Consider the following 23,975-nt stretch of genomic DNA (forward strand, 5'->3'; position numbering starts at 1 on the left):
ACCATAAAACTACAGGAAACGACATGTAGTGTAACCAAAGGATTACAAGTAAGGTTTTTATAACTTTTTATTAGTTTAAGACATATTTCCAAGCGTCGTTCCGGCTTACGACGATTTTCGGCTTACGACGCGTCTCAAGAACGGAACCCCCGTCGTAACCCCCGGGGGGGGGGTGGGGGGGGGGGGAACTGCCCTGTATATTATATATATTAAATATAATACTATATATCATACTTATCATAGATTATATATATACTATAGATATTATCTATTACCCATATATATACGTTATATATATATATATATATATATATAATATATATCTATAATATATTAATTCTATATATATATATATATATCTATAGTATATATCTTATATACTAATCTCTCTATATATACATCTATAACAACTAGCTATATATTAGATATCGGATATACTATATCTATATACTATATCTCTATATCTATCGATATATATATTGCACGTCTCTATCTCTATATAATATCTCTTAGATATATCTATATGATCTATATTCAATCAGATGAGAGCATTAAAATGGGTCCAGAAATCCCACCAAACATAGTGAAGAATATTTTATTATGGAACGTTTCATACTGCTTCAGAGTACATCTTCAGCCTGTAATTATAAATTGTGATAATTTAATTAATAGTAAAATAATACATTACGACTAAAATATCAAGATAATAAGTTAATTAAAAACCTTAGAGAACATTTAAAACAAACAATAGACTAAAACTTTAAGAAATATGTTAATTAAAATTTACAGAAACATTTAAAACAAATAATGAGAGGACAAGTACAAGTACCCTAAGCACAAGTAGAGAAGGGAATTATTTGAAAACACAGTTCGGCCCAGATCTCAGTTATGCTAAATACAACGTGGCAGCAGCCACATTTGCATTTAGAGAAGGAACCAGTAGTTTGATATATAATGACTTAATGATTGAGAAATGTGTTTTATCAATATTAATTTTACATATTTTGGCGTGGTTACGGATATTGGATAATTCTGGGTTTGTTATCCTTTGTCCTGTTCTGTAGCTAACACCTAAGTGACTGGAATATCTCACTTTTAGTAACCGTTTAGTCGATCCGACGTAAATACCAGGACAACCCGGACAATTAAATTTATAAATGACGTCGGATCTCATGAACGGTGGTAGTTTTTCTTTGTGTGTAAAGAATGTGCCAATTTTTAATGGGTTGACAGAAATCATGTTTAATCTTAAACAACCTATTTCACTTTCAATGATTTTCCTTATTCGCTCGCCTAATATGTAAAAGGAATGGTACAGTACATAACTAGCTTCTTAACATCATAGGAAGGAACTTGCTCAGAAAAATTATTATTTAAAATTCTATTTATTACATGATAAAAAACATTTACTGGATAAGAATTGTTAATAAAATACCTCTTTAAAAATTCAATTTCTTCGTGAAATAAATTCCAATTTGAGGTATACTTCATAGCTCTAAAAACCAGGGTTGAGATGGCATTAATTTTAAAATTCAAAAAACAGAAACTATAAAAATTATTACCCAAACCCAAAAATGTATGCTTCCTTAAAATGGTAGTGTTGAGTCTATCATCTTCCTTAACAATCTTTAGATCTAAAAATGATAAGCAGTTATTATGCTCGGTTTCCATAGTAAAATTTATATTATGATGCTGGCTATTCACAAAATCCAAAAAGGCTTTATTTTGCCACTTATATCTAAATAGTAAAAAAGTGTCATCAACATACCTTCGATAAAAGTGTGGCTTAAAATTAGAAGGGCATTCTGTTGGAAATTTTGATTCTAAAAAGTCCATAAAAATATCTGCAAATATAGGGGCCAATGGGGACCCCATAGCCAAACCCTCGACCTGCGAGTACAATTTGGAATTAAAAGTAAAAACTGAATCTTGCACTGCAAGTTCTAAAAGTTGTTTGAATAAAATTCGATCAAATCCATGAAAGCATGTGGTATTTAAAAAAACTTTATCTAAAATAATCTCAATTGTTTCTTCCACTGGTATGTTTGTAAAAAGTGATTCAATGTCAAGACTTATCATGTAAAGATCTGAATCTTGTCTAACAATTAATTCCTGAAATTCGTAGCCATTTTTAACTGTGTTAACAGGATGTGCAAATTCAGACAACAATTTGGCCACATATTTTGAGATGTTAAAGTTAGAACTTTTAAAGGATGACACTATAGGGCGAATGGGAAAACCTTCTTTATGTATTTTTGGTAGACCATACAGGATAACGAAAGACGAACCAGTGACAAAAAGGTTATCATATGTTGTTTCATTAATGATTTTTAGACTTTTTAATTTTCTAAGAAATCTATTGATTCTGTCTTCTCATTTAAATATCTCAGAAAAACTTAAATCTCCCAATAATTTGAATTTGGTGGTGTCAGCTAGAATGTTGAGAACTTTTCAATTGTAGTCGTGCTTGTTAAGGATAACTATACCTTTACCTTTATCCGGTTTACATATAATGATATTGTCATTCTCTTTCAGTTTTTTCAGAATTATCAAATCATCCTTCTTAAAGAAAGGATACCATTTAACTTTCAAATTCTTATACACATCATGTAGGGTATTGGATAATTTATGCTGTAAATTACTCAAATCATTAACAACGTTTTGACACTTGAGTCTCTGGAACAGAATCTCAAAAGGAAAATAGAACTTAGCATAATTAGAGTCTATAAGACGGAATACAGAAATCTAGGCCGAAGGATAAAATAAACTACTCCCGTTTAGACAGGACATAGTCAGACAAACATTGTACATATTCATAATTTTGAATACTATATATATAATATATATATATATATATATATATATACATATATATATATATATATATATATATATATATATACTATATATATATATATATATATATATTATATATATATATATATATATATATATATATATATATGTCATATCACATTACCGTGATTCATATACATATATCGAGCTACAAATGTCCTTTAATATCTAATTCGCCCTACCTCGGAATTAATATGTTTTCATACATGTTTAACAGAGGGAGAATTTAGTAAGCGATAATAGAATTGGCGACCGACGGGCACGAACCATTGACCTCTCAATTCCAGGACTGGCAGCATAAACTTATATCTCTTGCAGTGGCGGGGTTGGCTAAGGCTTCACTGCCAGTCCTGGAATTGAGAGGTCAATGGTTCGTACCCGTCGGTCGCCAATTCTATTATCGCTTAATGAATTCCCCCTCGGTTAAACATATATGAAAATATATTAATTCCGAGGTAGAGTGAATTAGATATTACACACACAAGCATACACATACAAGTGTTTCCCTATTGAACATATCTTCCCATTATTCATAGGAATTCACATATTCGCACTATTTATTACTGAGAAATATATTCACTAAATAATGTATTTTCATATCAGTTTCATATCAAAATGCAATTTTTCTGATGAAACTCATGTGTGGGTGAGTGTATATATATATATATATATATATATATATATATATATATTATATATATATATATATATATATTATATATATATATATATATATATATACACATATATATATACACACATATATATATATATATATATATATATATATATATATATATATATATATAATAAATAAAACAAGGAAATGAAGGAAACGTCAAGAACTATTTGTCAGTTTAATATACACACTGATGTTTCAAGGGCACAGCTTCATTTACAAAGCTGAAAAACAATTATAATGTATAAAAACATTAAAAAGGCTCAAAAATATGATATTTACAAATTCATAAAACAGTATTTAACTAAAGCAATGTAAGATACCTAATTTATATATATATATATATATATATATATATATATATATATATATAATATATATATATATATATATATATATATATATATATATATACAGTGATACCTCATTTGTCGAAAGTTTATGTCGAACTTTCAGATTTTCGAATTAAATTTTCAAGAAAATTGTGTATCATTTTTTGAACAAATGCTCGTACTTCGAACTGACTGATTATCTAGTTTATATTCAACGGCCTACTGGGTCATACAAGTTGAAACTGTATTTTTTCATTATAATATAAAGTTTAATGATAACAATATTCAACAAAATAAATAAAAGTAGAATTTAGTTTTCAATATAACATTTAGCATAAAAGATATATAAAATCATACGTAACTACGGTGACGTCACACCCAGCTGACTTGAGACTGAACGAGGGAGCGCTGATATGTTGAGGAAAGAAGGAGAAGAAAGAGTTAAAATATTACTGTATGTATGTAAAAGCAATAACAATTCACATAAAAAAAGGAATTTCTAAAAAAATTGAACGCAATGATAAAATATGAAAACAATCAAATGGAATACAGAAAAAAAAAAAAAAAAAAAAAAAAAAAAGTCTTTATTGAGCCAGTATTCAGTGCGCTGAGTAAACGGTCTAGTTGAACAACATTCAACAAAATAGTAAATGAAAGAACAAAGCTTTTCACAATAAAATTTAGCATAAACAATTAACAAAATTATTAATCATTGCGGTAATACACAACTAACTTGAGGTAGAGGGAGGGGGCGTTCATATTTTTGAGGAATAATGAATGAATGATTTTAAGTTATCATGCGTAGTGGTATTGTTAAGGAGAGAAGAGACAGTAAAATCTTTACTATAATACGTACGTAAAAGCAGTACCAATTCACATAAAAAATAAAATGTTACTTCATGATAAATTTACATAATGATAAGACGAAAACAATCAAAGGCAGTACAAAAAATAAAAAAGCTTGCTCGAGTCGGTGTTCAGTGCACTGAGTGAGACAACAGAGATAGAGAGGAGAGGAGAGGGAAGATAGGCTCTGCTTCCCACTGACTTATCAGCTGGGCTGGGATGATTATTCGCCCATTTCTTTCACTTACACTCGATCTGCCCAAACCACTTATATTTTTGTTAACAGTAAAATACCTATCTAGTGACAATTGCTTTTTATGATTATTTTACTACTGTAAAAGTAACTCAGCTCTGTAATAAACAAACTGGTGCTGCTTTCATTTTATCTCTCTTTTCTTCTCTTACATTCTTGACTTACTAATTATTTGTTTGCAAAACCCTCATGTTTGTCTTAAAAGTCTGCCGCTTGCTAACAGTAAGTTGATGTATTGTGGCATAATTAATCTCTTTCATGCACTTAAGATCCAAGTTTAAACACACATTACTTTATCTCTCTCAGACACACACACTATCGATTCCTTTGATTATCTTTGTACCTAATATCTGAATAAAATTGATTTTGTTATCAACCTTTGCATACTGCAACCAATTCAGTTTCCTCAAAGGGTTCCCATCTCCTCGCTCCATCCTCTAGCCGCCCAGGCGCCATTTTCATGAAACAGTTTGTAAATCATACACATAAAAAATGAAATTTAGAAAATTTCACTTCATATACTGTAATGTTTCATTACATTACACTCTTAATTTAACTTCTGAACACATTAATAATAGAAAAAATGTGAAAAGGGGGGACTTTTGGGTTGGCTGGAACAAATTATCCTGATTCCCTTTATTTCTTATGGGGATATTTGTTTCATACTTCGAACAAATCATACTTTGAACAGCCTTCTGGAACGGATTAAGTTCAAAGTCTGAGGTACTACTGTATATGTATATTAGTCAACCACCAGTATTTGTGTTCAAATTTGTTTTGTTGACCTTATCTATATATTATCCCTGAAAAATTCAGCAATTCGTGGCATTTTCCATCAATAAATATTCACTGATTATGTATTTTAATGTTACTTTCATGACTAAATACATTTTTTATGATATAAAGGGGTTTACTAATTTTCAATTACTAATATTGATTAATACTGTATTGAATAATATTTGAATAATAATAATAATTCTTTCTCTGTCTCTCTCTCTCTCTCTCTCTCTTACTGAAATGTATGTTTTTTTATGATAAATAAATGATTTACTAATTTTCAAATATTAGTATCAATGTAAACTGTGATAATATCAATTCATTTAAGAAAATACTATTTTCTTAAATCAGTTAATATAAGAAAATACTATAGTTTCAATCCCATACAGACTTAAAAACTGGCATCAGGGACCTACATATACTGAGTCTCAATTATGAATTCCGGGACCAACTTAAGCATAACAGGTACCCTTCCCATCAATTGCTTAGCATCAAAGGCCATGAGGCTTACCTACTCTCTTCGCTGAGACTTGGAGAAGCATAGAAAAAACATTCTTAGAACTCTATCAGATGACCCTCTCAACAGCTTGTACAGTGTATGAACTAGACTCCCTATGATGAGAATCGCAACTCACTCGAGGGCCCGAGTTCCTCGGGTGGACAAGAATGTTCTATCCACTGAAGGATGTGGCCAAGGGAAGCTCTATTCCCCTTAATGACTGAGACAAGGAAAAGCTTCTCACGGTGAAGAAGGGCGAGAAAGTCTGTTACTTGCTAAAAAGAGGTACTGATTGCAATGACTACACCATCTACACTGCCGCTGTTCACTTCCCCTGGTACACTGCCACTGAATATTCCACAAGTATCCAGACATCTCCTTATTATGTCTCACTATCTTATTATTGATGATCTTAATTATCTCACATTCATTTAACAGTGCAAATATTAATAAAAATAATAATTAACTATACAGTGGACCATCCGTATTCGCGGACTCACACATTCGTGGATTTCTCTTGGAAACGTTTCCCCGCATTATTCGCAGAAAATTCGCATATTCACTGTATTTTTCTACGAGAAATACCCACAAATTCCTGGATTTTTTTTTTATCAATTTCATCATTAAATGCACTTTTTGTGATAAAACTATTAAAAAACCAAGTATAAATATTTGTAGTGGATTTTTCTTGAGTTTTAACTAACAAAATAGGCTGTTTTCAGCATTTTTATAGGGATTCCAACTATTCGCGGGTTCTAACTATTCACGGGGGGTCTGGTACGCTTCCCCCGCGAATACAGGGGGACCACTGTAATGCTATAATGAATAAAAGATTATAATAAAAAAAGAAAAAAGGAAAAAATAATATGTTTCAGCTGCAGTGGTGATGTTTGATTGTGCTCCTGACCCCAAAGTTCTGAAATCCAAAAACTGCAACATATCTGGCCCCGAGGGTTTCAGATAAAGGATTGTGTACCTTATTGTGAAAGTAATATACGTACAGTATTCCGGTAGCCTCAATATGAAATTTGCCATAAATACTACTGTATTCAAACGTTTATGTGTTACTGCAAAAAGCCATTAGGGCAGCACTACGGTTTGTTTACATTCACTCATGGTAGATGGCTGAAAGACAATCTGTCGATGTATTGTAAACAATTTTTCATAAGTTTGTGATAACAGACATAATTCGGCTTGTTTTCAATACTTCATTAATTCACTGTAATAATTAGGTTTGTTTTTCAATGTTTTATTATTGGCAACAATTTTTGTGACTACCCAGTGCAGTATAGTACAATGCCTAGCCTACGGCACTTAACTATCCCATCGGTAATAATGGGTGCATTGGAAGTAGGGCAGCTTTTTAGACAATATATATTCAAAAATAAACAAAGTGCACCTAGAATGGTATGTTATTTAAATCTGAACTAATTTAATTGTAATTTATGTGTAATGCTCTGTATAAAAGGCAAGGTTTTCATTTACATATTTCTTATGGGAAAAACTATTCAGATCTCAACTGAATCGCATCTTGACGCTTCTTCTGGAACTGATTAACATCGAGGTCCGAGTTCTACTGTATGTATGAACCGCATTTTATATGTAAATTGCCTAATTCGTTCCAAGCGCTACAAAAACACCCCAGTAAATTTTATAATAAAGCTAAATTGACCAATAAACAATGAAATACAATTTGGACCACTCAATACATAACTTAATACGTACTACTAATATGTACTATATAGTACCTGTAAATAAAGTGTATTAGTCTACATGATATACAAGAAATACTGTACGTACGTATGTAGTAAAATGTGGAACCTTACCTTTTGAGTGAGGCTATCTCTGAAAGTGGCGACAGAGGAGGAGGACAAACGGCAGAAAACTTGTTAGTACATACACTTAACTTTATGAAACACATCAAAAAATGTCAGGAAACATAGACTAAACTTTACTAAACACATTAACAAAAATGGTAACACTTAACTTTACAAAAAACTTAAAATTTAATTTTTTTTTCTTTTTCTGATTTTTACAATTTTTAAAAACTTTTTTATACTTTACGTTTTTTACAAAATTTCAATTACTTCACCACTTTCAACTTTCTGTTTTTTCGTAGTATCAATTGGATCTTCCTTTTTGCTTATTCCTACTAAAGGCCTCTTTAAAAAATAACTATCCAAGGAAGATTGCTTCAGCCTACTTTTCACAATGTTCCTGAAACGACTCAGGCAAATATTCATTCATTTAAGTGAAAACAACCACCGAATAAATTGGGTTGGTAGTTCAGTAACTGCAAGGTCAAGAGATGTCTTATCATGAAATCTTTTAGATCTGCTTTAATACAACTTACTTTTCATTGTAATTTCAATGTTAGTCGTGGCCTTTTTCATTTAGACCCTTGTATTTGTAACATGTTTGAGAATGACCTCAAAGATATAATTACTGACTTAAATAAAAATCAGTTGCCTTAGAGTTATCTTTGTTGTAATGTATGTCTGACATGTATTGTGAATATGGTTTTGTTTACCAAGTTCTGAATAGCTGTCACCTATAATCTTTTAATTGTCTTGTCCTTGTATCTGAGATGATTGTCTTAAACCTTTAATTGCACCCATTGTTTATGCTTGTTTGGGAAGGTTTCTCATCTTCCAGGTGTGTCAGATTCTAGGTACTAATCTCTTTATAATCCCTATCTGTCAGTTATACGAATCTTCTTGTATTGTCTTTTGCCTCATTTATGTCAGTTTCTGCTCAGTAAAGGACATTTAACGTCGAAAGGTCTCGCAGATCCTCCTTTGTTTATTTTTCCTTCGTGGCATATATCTTTATTTATGGATTTATCACGTTCCTAACTTTCGTGATTCAGTTATACATACATACATACATCATACTACATACATACATACATGCATATATATATATAATAATATATCATAATAATTAATATTATATATATATTTATATATTTATATAAATATATATATTATATATATATATATATATATATATAGATATATATATATATTATATATATATATATATATAGAAATATATTATATTATATATATATATATATATATTATATATATATATATATATATATATATATATATATATATACAGTGGACCCCCCGTATTCGCGTTCTCCAGATTCGCGGACTCACACATTCGGGGATTTCTCTGGGGAACGTTTCCCTGCATTATTCGCGGAAAATTCGCGCATTCGCGGTATTTTTCTATGATAAATACCACAAATTCCTGGTTTTTTTGATGAATTTCATCATAAAATGCACTTTTTGTGATAAAACTATTAAAAAACCAAGTATGAAAATTTTTAGTGGGTTTTTCTTGAGTTTTAACTAACAAAATAGGCTGTTTTTTAGCATTTTCATAGGGGTTCCAAACATTCGCGGATTCTAACTATTCACGGGGGGGTGGGGGGGTCTGGTACGCATCCCCGCGAATATGGGGGGACCACTGTATATGTATATATATATATATATATATATATATATATATATATATATATATATATATATATATATATATATATATATATATATATAATATTAAATATGCATGTTCGGGGTCACTCTCTATATCTCCATGTGTTTTTATCCTTAAATACTGGGAATAAGCTAAGAACTAGGCAGTCGCCAGTAATCAGTGGACTCAGTTAATGGCGATCTGGTTTCAAGGCGCTTGTCTAGCACCATAAAACTAGCAATTTATGGTGCCATAACAAGCCAAGTTTCACAGTTATTGGTGCTATAAAGTGCCGTTAAGGTGCCAATAATAGAGTCATGATCCCATAACATACATAACCGAGGCGCAATTAACAGAAACTTGGTGCCAAGCGCCATAAGTCACCGAGCTTCGGCTAATGCCGGTTTTCACTTATCAGCAACCCACCTAGAACAGAACCCCGGATGGTAACTGGGGACTGCTTGTACGTATTTACTATTATTGTGTTTCAAAAGTTGGAAGTACCTTACACTATTCTTGCATTTCTTCAACTAACATGCAATTTTGTATTATATGACTGGGATATGAAATATAAATATGATAGCCTATGAAATAAAATTGTAGATTATCTCCATGTCCATAAACTACTCTTCAAAGCTTTGATATCAAGAAGCCACTGTTTGAACAGCTGTGCCTTTTTCAACATCTTCACTCCCATTTGCTTCTAAAACCTTAACCTTTTGCTTCTTGATGTCAGCTTCACTAACAGTATCAGCTCCAGAATTATTGTTGCCTGATGAATCTCTCTTTTCACCTTTTCTTGTGGTCTTCATATCATCTATAACATGCTGGTATTTTCTAGCTCCTACTGTTGGGGTAAATCCATATGTCTTGTCCACTACCTTCAAAACGTGCAGACATACCATAGCTGCTGCCTGTTCCGAATACCTGCGACTTTTCTCCCTAAAATAAAAAGGATACACACTATGATGCCGATACATACTTGTAATACATACAAACCATAGCATACTTATTTCTAAGGAATTAAAGCATTATTTTATGATGATGCAACAGAATGAAGTTTACATTTTATGAATTATCATCTGATAAATAAAAGACAAATAGTTATTTACAATCAAACAAGAGTATTTATTGTGATCCCCAGTAAAGCTTTGTAAATACAAGGATTTAATATACATACTACATTATCATTATTACTTGAAGATTTACATAGCTACATAAAATCAGGTTATGATTAATGATAAAATTGATTATGTAAACAGGTCTATCAATAGCTGTTTAGTAATATACAATTTTCAATATATATATCACCACTGGTCTTGTGGCGTCACTGGCGTGCAAGCTGCATTAGCCGATTCTGTAAAAAGGATTCACTACCATCTAACCTCATCCTTGATTATATAGTCAAAATAATTATTTCTCCTAGCTCCACCAATCTACACTGCATTTTTTAAATGCTGGCAAGCTAATAGTTTGATTACCTTATTATCTATATATCTTTTTCTACTCGAACAATGAACACCATACCACCGTGGAGTTTAAGATGTTAACTCTGTTCAGAATGTTTGTGTACAATGTTGCCCATTGCGCTCGTCACTTGTTTGTGAGGTTTGTTTATGTTTGTTGTGAGCGGGAAGGGGAAGCGATTGGAAACTATGTAGGTACTTGTCAGGATGGAACTGAGAGGTAAATAAAGACAGTTTTTTATGTCTGTCTTTGATTTATCCTGCCACACTGATCTACAAGATCAACAAATGGTAGCAGAGCGTGGTTGTGGCAGGAAAGAGGGGATTGACAAGTACTAGTTTACAAGACAGCCCGAGACATTGTAAAAATGAGTAGCATCAGCGAATGTGGCGGTAGGCTGGTGTTGCCAGTTTTTAGTGCTGATAAGGGCTATGACCGCTGGAAACAAGAGCTAAAAGCATGGCAGCTTGTCACAAGCATCGAGAAAAAGAAACAGGCCGTGGTTGTTGCCCTGCCATTCCCAGAAGGAAGCGAGGTAAGGAGCAAGATTTTTGAGGAAGTGGATATTGATAAGTTGACAATTGAAGATGGAATGAAAGTTTTGTTTCAACACTTGGACAAGTGGTACAAGAAGGATGAGATGTCAGCAGTGTATGAGGCATGGACAAGGTTTGACAGCTACAAAAAGAAGAAGGAACATACAATGGAGAAGTACAATTTGGAATTTGTGAAGAGAAGTACAGTTCTGGAGAGGTACAAAGTAAGTATACCAAAATGTATTTTAGCATTTAAGTTATTAGACAGTGCAGGGCTAGAGGTTAAAGATAAACAATTAGTGTTGACAGCATTGCCCCTTAGTGAAAAGGATAAAATGTTTGATTCCATGCAGCAAGCCCTTAGGAAATATTTTGGTAGTCAGGAAGTGTTATCATTGGGCGAGTGTCAAACAGGAGTGAGAGTGAGACCCCTGCTGTGGTGATAAAATCTGAACCAGTATTTAGCACGGAGGAGGTAAATGTTATTACACATGGAAGAGGACAGGGAAGGATTAGAGGCAGAGGAAGAGGAAGCATAGTAAACAGAAGTGAAACAATTAGGCAGAGAAACTCAGTTGACAGATATGGTAAGGTTAGGAAATGTTATTTATGTGGATCAGAGTACCACCTGTCTCCAGCATGTCCAAAAAATGTGTATGTAAGTAGTGTAAAGGAAGAAGAGTTCTATTCTGTTATTGAAAATCCAAAAATGATGTCAGTGTTGATGACAGAATCTATTAATTGTGCTATCCTAGACACAGCTTGCAGTTCTACAGTGTGTGGTAGTGATTGGTTGGAAGCTTACATACATTCTTTGTCAGACAAAGAAAAATTGTGAATAGAAGAGGAAGAAAGTGAAACAACGTTTAGGTTTGGTGATGGTAATGTTTATAAGTCAATGATGAAAGTAAAATTTCCAGTGAACATTGTAGGTGACAGAGCAAGTGTAATAGCAGATGTGGTGAACTGCTCTATCCTCCTTTTACTCAGTAAAAAATCAATGAAGAGAGCACAAATGAAATTGGACTTAGAAAATGATACTACAGAAATTCATGGAAGAAAGTTAAAATTGAGGTGCACTTCCTCAGGACACTATTGCCTTCCACTGAGGGATAAGAAAGAAGCCTGGAAGAAAACAGAGGAAATAATGATGGCCTTGGGAGCTAATGCAAAAGAAAAGAAGATAGGAAAATTGCACCAACAATTCGGGCATCCCTCATCTAAAACACTGATTCAGTTATTGAAAGATGCTGGTGTTAAGGATGAAATGTGCTATGTGTATTCTGAAGAAGTATCAGATAGCTGTGAGATATGCATGAAATATAAGAAAACACCATCAAGGCCAATTGTTTGTGTGAATATGGCAAAGGAGTTCAATGAAGTAGTGGCATAGACCTAAAAGAATACAAAAAAGGGGATATATATTTTCTGCATATGGTGGATATGGCAATGAGGTTCTCAAAGTCTTGTGTGACAAGAAGTAAAGAACCCAAGGAGATAAGAGAGAAAATTATGGAGACATGGTTGGGAACTGGTTTGGGACCCCCTGTGAAATTCTTGTGATAATGGTGGAGAGTTTGCGAATAACATGCTTCTAGAATGTGTGAGAACATGAATATTCAAGTGATGCATACAGCAGCATATTCTCCCTTCAGTAATGGCCTGTGCGAGTGTAATCACGCAGTTATAGACCAAATGGTAACAAAAATGATGGGAGAGCAACCAGATGTCTTTAAAAGTAGCTTTGGCATGGACAGTCAATACTAAAAATTGTCTTTAAGTAGTAGGGGGTTTTAGCCCTTATCAACTTGTGTATGGGCAGAATCCTAACCTACCATGTACCATGAGTGATGAACTTCCTGCACTGGAGGGTATAACATTTAGTGAAATGGTTGCCAAATACCTCAATGCTTGCCATTCTGCAAGAAAAGCCTTTATTGCCGCTGAAACTTCTGAGAAAATATGACGGGCACTACGACACAAAATAAAGACCACTGGTAAAGTCCTTAAGAATGGAGATCAAGTCTATTTTAAGAGGGAAGAGCAAAAGGAATGGAAAGCACTAGCAACAGTCATTGGTCAAGATGGCAAAACAGTGATTTTGAAATATGGTTCAAATATTGTAAGAGCACATGAAACAAACATTCAGGAAATACCATAAAGTTTTGATAGAAACACTAAAGGGATTTTGACGTAAGGAAAAATCTATTTCTGGGCGATTGGCTCGTGTCGCCAGCGAAATCCCGCCCTACCCATCCCATCGCCAAGATTGTCTGCTAACTTCAGGATGGCCACCAGAGGCGCAGCAGTCGGCAGCATGGGATGGAGTAGTAGTAGTAAGTGCTGCCCACTCTGTGGGTCGGCTCTCCTCTTGGAGGATTTTGTAGTGGGAGAATTCTATTGGCTTTTGGCTCGTGGTAGTGGTCTCACTCGCCATAGTGTTCATACCGACACCCTCTGGGAGGGTGAGCGAGTCAGTTATACTGACCTTTTTCTTTATTTATTTATTCTCTGGTATGTGTTAGTACATTTACCCTAGAAATAATAGATTAAAGGATATTTCGCTGGCGACACGAGCCAATCGCCCAGAAATAGATTTTTCCTTACGTCAAAATCCCTTTTCTGGGCTCAGCTCGTGTCGCTGCGCGAAATCGTACCAGAGAAATAGCACAAGATTGTAAAGAAAATCAACAAAATAAAAGAGGTCTCAAATAAAAGATAAAATAAAAATAAAAGAATATAATTGTTAATAAGGATACATATACACGTGATACAAAAATAGAAAATAGTGCTTAAATTACCTTAATTCTAATAATATTTCTTAACTTAAGGTAATATACATATATACAGGAGTAATATGTCATATATGTACAAAAATGGTATCTGTGTAAAGCTATGTATCAAAACATTCTAAAGCAATTAACATAAAAGTTGAACAAAACAACTCAACAATAATAATATATAAAGGAATGTATATGACTTAATATACAAAACCCGTAATCATTACAATAAGATGTATCTCCTAGCATAAAAATAAGGAGATGACATCCATGAGATCAATAACCATCATCAAATGTGAGTGTCCCTAGCAAAAAAATAAGGGACACCCACTACATCATCATAAAAGCAGCTAAGACACAAGGTGACCGTAAATGAACAAGGCAGGAATAGACGAACTGTTGGGTGAGGCAGGTAGAAAGGAGGACTGGATCTTCTACTAAAGATTAGTCAGAGTCAGGGGAAACTATGTTCCCCGCTGCAACTGCTGAAAATTTCAGAGCTTCCAAGGACTTTAAGTAATGACGTTTGAACACTGTCGGCGATTTCCATCCAGTATACTTTTTCAACTCATCGAAGTTCATATGTTGGAAATAGTTAATTGAGGTGGCTACTGCCCTGACATCATGTACTTTTGGGAAAGAGTCAGGATTGGCTTGTTTAATGAAGTACAGGATTTGTTGCCTGATGCCTTTAATAGATAAAGTGCCACCTTTTTCTCTCTTAACAAAGAGAGGACCCGATGAGGATGAGGAGGTCCCTAGATAGAAAGGCTCGTAAGGCTGAAACTGGGCAAAGAGATACATCTTGTGGAAGGGGTAGTACCTTCCATGGTTCCCACCTCATCAAAGGATCTTCATTCTTTGCTATAAAGGTACGTTCCGGAGAAAGTAGCACTTCCCCTGTGGGAAGGAACTGAATATGATCCGGATCTCTGGATAACGCCGACAGTTCTGAAATTCTAGCTCCTGAGGCCAAGCTTAATAAAAATAAGGTTTTTCTTAAGAGCATTATAAATGAGCATGTGTCATTATTGGTTTCTGAAGCCAGCTTTAGAACATCGTTTAAGAACCATGATACTGACGTAGGCCTTACTGAAGGTCTAAGTCTAGCACATGCCTTGGGAATAGACGAGAAGTAGGAATCTGTCAAGTCTATGTTGAACCCAAATTGAAAAATCTTCTTCAAGGCTGACTTGTTTGTCATAATTGTGCTAGCTGCTAAGCCTTTTTCAAATAAGGATCTGAAAAGGATATAGCTGAATTGATTGTCATGATTCTAATATCTGATTCTTTCAGGAAGGTTGCTAACTTTTTGACAGCAGCATCATACTGTCTCAAAGTTGAATCTCTTTTATCGGATTCCAAGAAGAGAATATTCTGAGGGTCAATATTCGCATCCCTTTTCGCTGCAAACTTCATGAAATCCATAAAGTTAGGGTTTTGAGAATCCCTGAGGAAGCGAACACAGTCTTCGTTTGTACTGACTGGGAGAGCCTTGGATTGGGGATCCGAAGAGGGCGAAGACCCATTCCAAAATGAGAGGGTACCAATTGCTCTTCGGCCAGTCTGGGGCTACTAGAGCCACTTGACCCTTGAATGTCCTGAGTTTGTTTAAAACTTTCATGAGAAGATTCACCGGAGGAAAGACATAAATCTTCTCCCAGTTGTTCCAGTCTAGAGCCAGGGCGTCCGTGGCATAGGCCAGAGGGTCCAGGTTGGGGGCCACATAACACGGGAGTTTGTGGTTCGCTTGAGATGCGAAGAGATCCACCTGTAGACCTGGAACTCTCTGAAGAATCCATTGGAACGAACTGTTGTCCAGTGACCATTCCGACTCTAGAGGTACTGATCGGGATAGAGCATCTGCTATGACGTTTCTCACTCCAGCTATATGAGTGGAGGAGAGATGCCAACTGAACTTGTCCGCCAGGGAGAAGATGGCTATCATGACATGATTTAGATGACGTGACTTGGAGCCTCCTCTGTTTACACAATGTACCACCACTGCGCTGTCCAGGACTAGCTTTATGTGGGAGTACTTTGGCGGACGTAACCTTTTTAGAGTCAAGAACACTGCCATTGCTTCCAGTACGTTTATATGGAACTGACGGAACTGAGGTGACCACGTTCCTTGAACCTTTTTGAACTGGGAATATCCTCCCCAACCGCTTAATGACGCGTCTGTGTGGATGGTGATCCCTGGTGGAGGAAACTGAAGGGGCACTGACACCAGACAAGTTCTTGACTTTCGCCCACACGGCCGGAGTCGATTCTTTAGAATCAGAGGGACTGAGGATAATTTGTCCCTGGACCTGACATTTGCTCGTGAGCGCCAGATTCTGGTTAGGTCTTTCAGTTTGGCTTTCATTAGGATGTTCGTCACTGATGCAAACTGGAGAGAACCCAAGATCCTTTCCTGAGATCTTCTTGATGCCAGTTTGTGACTCAGAAATTGTTTGACTGACTTCGCTATTTCCTTTCTTTTGGATGATGGAATCGACAGAGTATGGGAGGATAGATTCCATTGAATGCCTAGCCACTGAAAGTTTGACTCTGGGGTGAGTCTTGACTTGGTCCTGTTTATCTTGAAGCCTAGATATTCCAGGAACTGAATTACTTTCAGTGTTGCTTTGTTGCATTCCTCGACTGTTGAAGCCCAGATCAACCATCGTCGAGATACGCTACTACCATAATCCCTTGCGATCTGAGTTGTTGAACTACTACTTCCACCAGCTTCGTAAACACCCTGGGTGCCACGTTGAGCCCGAAAGGAACTACCTTGAAGGAGAATATCTGGTCTCCTATCTTGAAGCCCAGATACGGACGGAAGTGTCTTGCAATAGGGATATGATAGTAGAAGCGTCTGTAAGATCGATAGAGGTGGTGACGGCCCACGGGGAAGTAAGGTCCGCACCTGCGAGATCGTGAGCATCTTGAACTTGTCGCAGCGAATGGCTAAGTTTAAGCGGGACAAGTCTAAGATTACCCTTCTTTTTTGTGAGCCTTTCTTTGGCACGCTGAACAAGCGTCCTTGAAATTTTAACCTTTTGACTCTCGCTATAGCTCCTTTCTGAAGGAGATCCTCCGCATACTCCGTCAATTCCTTGGAAGGAAGTTGGCGGAAAGGTCTGGATGGGGGTGGGTTCGTCAACCAGCTCCAACCCAGGCCTTTTGACACAATGCTCTGAGCAAACTTGCTGAAGTTCCACCGGTGGCGAAAGTGAAACAGCCTCCCTCCTACCTGAAATTCCTCATTGGTTCTGGTAGCCTCCTCGGCCTCCCCTGAAATGTTTTTTCCCCTATTAAAGGGACCTCCCGATCCTCTCCCACGAAAGGGTCGCTTACCTCTGCCCTCCCTTACCCGACCCGCGGTCATACTTCTGTGAAGCTTGACTCTCGAAGGCTTGGTTGTAAGCTGGAGAGAGGGCGTAAGAGGTGGAGGCTGAGGCTGAGGGGAGATAACATAAATCGGCTGCGTTGAGCCTTTGAGGTGGAAGGTTGGGCTATTTGCACCAAGGAACAGCCGGAACTTGTTGAGAAAAGCGTGGCTGCTTTTTCTGGTAGGGCTGGAAACGTCTAGGTTTCCTTTGACCCTTACCCTTACCGGCTAGATCCTGTCGTCTCTTGGCCGTAAGACCCCAACGGTCTTTAAGGCTCTGGTTCAATCTCGTAGCCTCTGACTGAACCTCCTTCACCATCGCTTCTGGGAAGAGGTCTGCTCCCCAGATGCTTGACGCAAGTAACCTATTCGGCTCGTGCCGAATAGTTGCTTCTTGTAGGACATGTTTCCTACAATTCGTCCTAGCAGTGGCAAACTCAAACATATCTGACTGTACCGTTTGAGTCAAAGACTTGGTAAGAAGCTTGAAGAGCGGTTCTGACCCATAGGCCATGGTAGCCACCTCGGTCATAGCCATGGAATTAATAGACCTGGCTAACCGCGATTTGGCGTCGAATTCTGCCTGAATAAGGCTATCTGGAAGCCTAGGTAGCTTCTCACCAAACTGCTCCATAGCACAGTCCGGTTTGAGTTTGCCGCTGAGAAGGTGTTAGGTAGTCCTCCCATAATTCTCCGGCTGAAGGAAGTAACGGAGATGTAGGATCTGCTTCCTTCAGTTGAGGCATGGGATCCCCCTTCTGGGCCGCTGGAATGGTAGATGTTGCGATCTTTGTCAGGAAAGGGAGCGGGGTACTCTCATCCATCGTAAAGATCGTAAACGGACTCTTGAAAGGTTGGATTTTCGTATTGGAACAATCCATGTCCTCTAGACACCTGAGCCATTCTCTCTGAGCTTGGTCACGTGAATAGAGGACTGTTTCCTTTGGTACTTTATCATCCCGGGTCATGGCTGAGGCGGTGAGCCTGGCGTAGCCGATGAACGGAGGCTGAAGGTCTTCCGGGTAGTAACTCGAAGTCCTCAATCCTCCGAGTTCCACATTCCGGGATAGAAATGAGTCCGTCTTGGAAGGGGGCGTATGACGCTACTCTCCAAGGGTTGTTCATTGAGAACGGAGGTAGAGAGTCATACGGGGGAAGCTGGGCTCCACCTGTGTTGAAAGGTGGAGGAGAGGCTAGAGGAGCTTGGCTCAGTCCGGCTATAATGTTGTCTTGAGAGGTAATCCTATCCGACAACCGAGAGATCATTTGTTCCATGCTATTTTTCAGAGACCCAACCAGGTCGCCCACCTGTTGTAACAGACCAGCGTTGGAGTCCAAAGCCGGAGCTGCTGCGGAGGTGGAAGGGTGGCTCTGAACTGGAACCAAGGGTAGCGAAACTGACGACTCCGCTGGAGTGTGAGATCTCTCTCTGGAGGATTTATTCCTCGAGGACTTAGAGCCGGACCCAGAAGCTTTAGATCTCTCTGCTCCGGGATTCCTAGCCGGAGACTTACGAGAAGAGGATGACGCCGAAGCCGTCTTCTTAGACGACGACGACGTCTTCGTCAAGGATTTCACTGCTTGACCCTTGACCTTGGGTCTAACTGAAGCGTCAGGAGAAGTATATAATTCATTACCCGTAAAGCCTTGGAAGGATGGAGAGGTTGCAGGAGTAGAAGAAGCAGTTGCACCCAAGGGTAATCCCTTGGGTGTCCAACTTACCTACTCGACCAACAGGTCTCCACACCTACCATAGGTTCCACATTGATATCCAGCGTCGCGACTTCCGAGGAGATGTCCTGGCCTTGGTCAGTCAACGAGGCAGCCAGCTGTTGCTAGGATGAAAACGGCGATATAGTCGGGGCCGCCTCTACTGGGTCGACGTAGCCTGTCGCCTTGCCTCCGGGGAAGATTAGTACCGCCAACCTCTTCTCCAGGATGTAGGGCATACCCTTGGCGGCGTTCTTCCCGAAACCGCCGACCCAGGCCCGCAGGGTTGCCAGTGCGGTATCCGCCCTCACGGCCGGCGCCTGGAAGAGAGGGTATTGATTAGATTTAAGAATAACTTAAAACTAAAGCTAACTTAAAGCGTAACTTAAAATTATAGGGGCTATAAGACCCCTTGAATTTTTACCTTAAGTTAGAGTGATTGATGTAAAACTTAAGCACTATAACAAATGAGGACCAGCTACCGGAGTTGGAATACTACCCCGTCTAAAAGCTGGCTCACCAGATCGTAACAGATGGATACACGTTTCATGGTACCAGACCTGGATGTCCCCGTGCGGAGTCGCGCATTGGAGCATGGGACCCGGGCAAACTTCGTGTCCACATGGGTCCTGAAGTGTGGCGGCGCATCCCGGATGCTCACATAGTTGGTGGTCTGTAAGTGAAAAGACACATGAGTATCTTAAAGACTATCACTTACAGGCTAAAGGACAGAAGAACTCCGTTGCATGCCGGAGCTCGGAAAAAATTTGGGCATAACCCCTCCCTTAATCGCCTGAATAGGCTATAACCCCGGAGGGATCCGGTGAAACAAAAAGGGAGGGGGATGGTTTTAAGGTACTTAAGATAAACTTAATAGTTTAACCATAAAAAGATCTTAAACCTAAAAACTCGAACGTACCGGACTAAGTCCAGTGCGTGGCGGAGTGTGTAACTCAGTGAAACGGAGAGGTTAGGAGGGACCGACTGTATGTTCCGGTCCACCCTGTTGGGTAGACTAGCACCTTTCCGCTGGATGCCAGGTCTCCGGTGGTAAAGGAGCCCTAGTAAGGTGGGAAAGAGCAAGAGGACATACAGACTCGGCTAGTAACGGAGCGACGGGGTAGTAATGGAGGGGGGAAAGGCCAGTCCCCCCCACCTTACCATCCGCGACCTGGACCGAGAAGCCGGAGAGGTCGAGTCCAGTCTGGGTCTGTCCCCGTCCCTCTACCCCTCCGCCTGGGGGGAGAGAGGGAGCAGGCTCGGGTATGTGGAGCGAAGGGCATGGGCAGACCTACCCACCCCCCCCCCCGACTCTATAGAAAGAGCGGGAGGGGGGGAAGGCGACTGGACAGGCGTCTGGCCTGCCTCGTGATCACGTAGTGACCACGGGGCGATAAGAACAAATAACTAAGCCTAGAAACATAACCAACTGATCAGAGAGATGCTATCGGGAAGCAACCGAGCTGAAGAGCGGTAACATATAGGCCCAATGGGCCATGACCTAGGCTAAGCAAGCCAGACGCCTAACTAACCTAACAAATATCACATAAATAAATCAAATGAATAATAAAATGAAAGAAAGAAAACAATATAGTAGGAGAAAAAAAAAAAAAAAAAAAAAAAAAAAAAAAAAATCCAGGAGTGTACGACTAACCCGAAGGCAAGTCTACCACTCAAAGCTAGCCGGGGCCGATACTAAGAGCCGTGGCTAGGGTCTGGATGGAAGAGCCTACATAAGGTAAAAGACATGCATGCATGACAAAACCGTGTAGACCGTACCCTAAACAAAGCGGATAAATAAAATAGAGCGTACATAAGCAAGGGGATGTTCTGGGTATGGGCGACCCAGAACGAACCCACCACGAGGCAGAACCATGCTGCCATGCTTCCGACCTAGAGTTCGTATTTATACCTAAAAAACGGCAAATACGGGCTCAGGGCCGGAAGGAAATAAAAAACCAATTAGCAAATAAACACTGAAGTACTTAACTTAGCTGCTGCGATGGCTGCACGCTCCATGGTAAATAAATCCAAAGGAAAGGGCACAAAAAACACCGAGTAGAAAAAGGCACGTGTGAATCGAGTGCGCTAACTGAAAAGGATGGCCACCAGAGGCGCAGCAGTCGGCAGCATGGGATGGAGTAGTAGTAGTAAGTGTTGCCCACTCTGTGGGTCGGCTCTCCTCTTGGAGGATTTTGTAGTGGGAGAATTCTATTGGCTTTTGGCTCGTGGTAGTGGTCTCACTCGCCATAGTGTTCATACCGACACCCTCTGGGAGGGTGAGCGAGTCAGTTATACTGACCTTTTTCTTTATTTATTTATTCTCTGGTATGTGTTAGTACATTTACCCTAGAAATAATAGATTAAAGGATATTTCGCGCAGCGACACGAGCTGAGCCCAGAAAAGAAGGAAGAAATGTGCTGCTTGATATGTTGAGGCATCAAAGAGAAAAGGATGAGACAGACAAAAGTAGGAAGAATGAGATAGAAGCAGTTATAAATCCAACGGAAAGTAAAAAAAAATTAAGATGGAGAATAAGAGAACCAAACCAAAGTTGAGGTCACTTCATCTGAATATAATTTAACAATTAAGAGTATTTCAAAGATTGGACAAGAAGTAAGATTCCTGCCGAAAGAGTCTGATGAATGGCAGATAGGAACTGTTCACAGCCGTGCTGGAAAATCTACAGTTAAATATAGTAGTTGGAGAAATATTGAACATAAAGATGTACATATAACAGCCATTGACTGGAACAGAGATGTAGAAAAATGGGTACCAGTTTTAGAAGATGAAGTACAGGAACCCAGTGAAATTATAATGGCTTGTGAAAACACAGAAAGTCAGGAACTTGATAAAGCAAAACAAGAACTAAAAACCTGGAAGAATTTTAATGTTTATGAGGAAATTTCTGACTTGGGTCAGAAGGCATTGTCAGTACGATGGGTGGTGACAGAAAAGGAAAACTGATGGGAAAAAGAAAATTAAAGCATGGCTAGTTGCTAGAGGTTTTGAGGAAAAAGAAGATATCCAGCCAGATTCTCCCACTGTTAGCAAGGAAGTGTTGAGGTCCTTTGTTGGTATATTGACTTCCAAAAGATGGGCAGTGAATTCAATTGATATTAAGGTTGCAGTCCTACAGAGTGAACAGTTTGAGTGTAAAGTGCATCTTACTCCACCTGTTGAAACTGGCTGTGATGATAATGTACTATGGAAATTTAAAAAATGTGTATATGGTCTTCATGATGCTGCTAGAAAATGGAATCTCACAGTGAAGTCTTTCCTCCTGAAGATGGGAGGTAATCAGGTGAAAACTGACCCTGCAGCATTCTATTGGTATTATGAAGGAGATCTTTGTGGTATGTTTTTGATGTATGTAGATGATTTCTTGTGGGAGGAATAAAGAAATTTGAAAGTGTAGTCATTGCACAAATCAGAAATCATTTTCAGGTTAGGGAACAAAGTAATGCTATATTCAGATACATTGGCCTGGATATTGCTCAGAATAAGCATGGTGTCACACTTCATCAAAATGAGTATTGTAAATCTCTTGAATCTATAACTGTAAGTGCTGAGAGAGGATTAAATAAGAATATGGAGTGTAATGAAGAAGAAAAGGAGAACTTTAGGAGTCTAGTAGGGCAACTAGGGTGGTTATCCACTAATTCAAGACCTGACTTGGCATATGATGTGTTGGAACCTAGCTGTAAAATAAATAACCCTAAAGTAAAAGATCTGACTGAGGCAAACAAATGTCTAAGAAAAGCCTGTACCTTTGAGAGCTGTATGTACTTCCCAGGACTGGGAGACAGTTTTAAGTTTAAGTTGGTTGTGTACAGTGATGCTTCTTAAGTCAATCTCCCCGATGGATTTAGTAGTGCTGGGGGCTTTGTGATTTTCTTAGTGGGTGAAAATGGAAATAGTTGTCCTTTATACTGGGAGTCAAAAGAAAATCAGAAGGGTTGTAAAAAGCACTCTTGCAGCAGAAACACTAGCAGCTGCTGAGGCAGTGGATATGGCTTACTATGTTGGAAACATGTCCCAAATATTGTACGATGGAAAGAGAAATCTGCCTGTGGAACTCTATGTGGATAACCATTCACTTTATGAGAATGTGTACTCCGTTCAAAATGTTTCAGAAAAGAGATTGAGAATTGACATAGCTATTCTCAAAGAATTAGTTCATAATGGAGAGTTTAAGATATTTTGGGTAGATTCAAAAGCACAGTTGGCTGATGTGTTATCCAAAAAGGGGGTAAATTCTTTGAGAATAGGTAAAGTGTTTGATAGTGGATCCCTCAAATCTTAAATATATTTTATATGAGATAATTTTATAATGCTTGTTGCTTTGGACATGGATTTTTTTTTTTTTTT

The 23,975-nt window shown here is 37.9% G+C and overlaps 1 protein-coding gene across 1 annotated transcript in view; it reads right to left on the reverse strand.

Annotated features, from left to right (window-relative positions):
* Positions 1–9,773: 9,773 nt before the first annotated feature.
* The window catches only part of LOC135217660 (tRNA-dihydrouridine(20) synthase [NAD(P)+]-like), a 127,637-nt gene continuing 113,435 nt past the window's right edge, over positions 9,774–23,975 (reverse strand). The window contains exon 9 of the mRNA XM_064253627.1: positions 9,774–10,673. Within this exon, the coding sequence (XP_064109697.1) occupies positions 10,376–10,673 (298 nt within the window). The 3' untranslated portion in view covers positions 9,774–10,375. The remainder of the gene's footprint in view (positions 10,674–23,975) is intronic.

This window comes from Macrobrachium nipponense, chromosome 7 (assembly GCF_015104395.2).
Source record: "Macrobrachium nipponense isolate FS-2020 chromosome 7, ASM1510439v2, whole genome shotgun sequence".
Classification (NCBI taxonomy): domain Eukaryota; kingdom Metazoa; phylum Arthropoda; class Malacostraca; order Decapoda; family Palaemonidae; genus Macrobrachium; species Macrobrachium nipponense.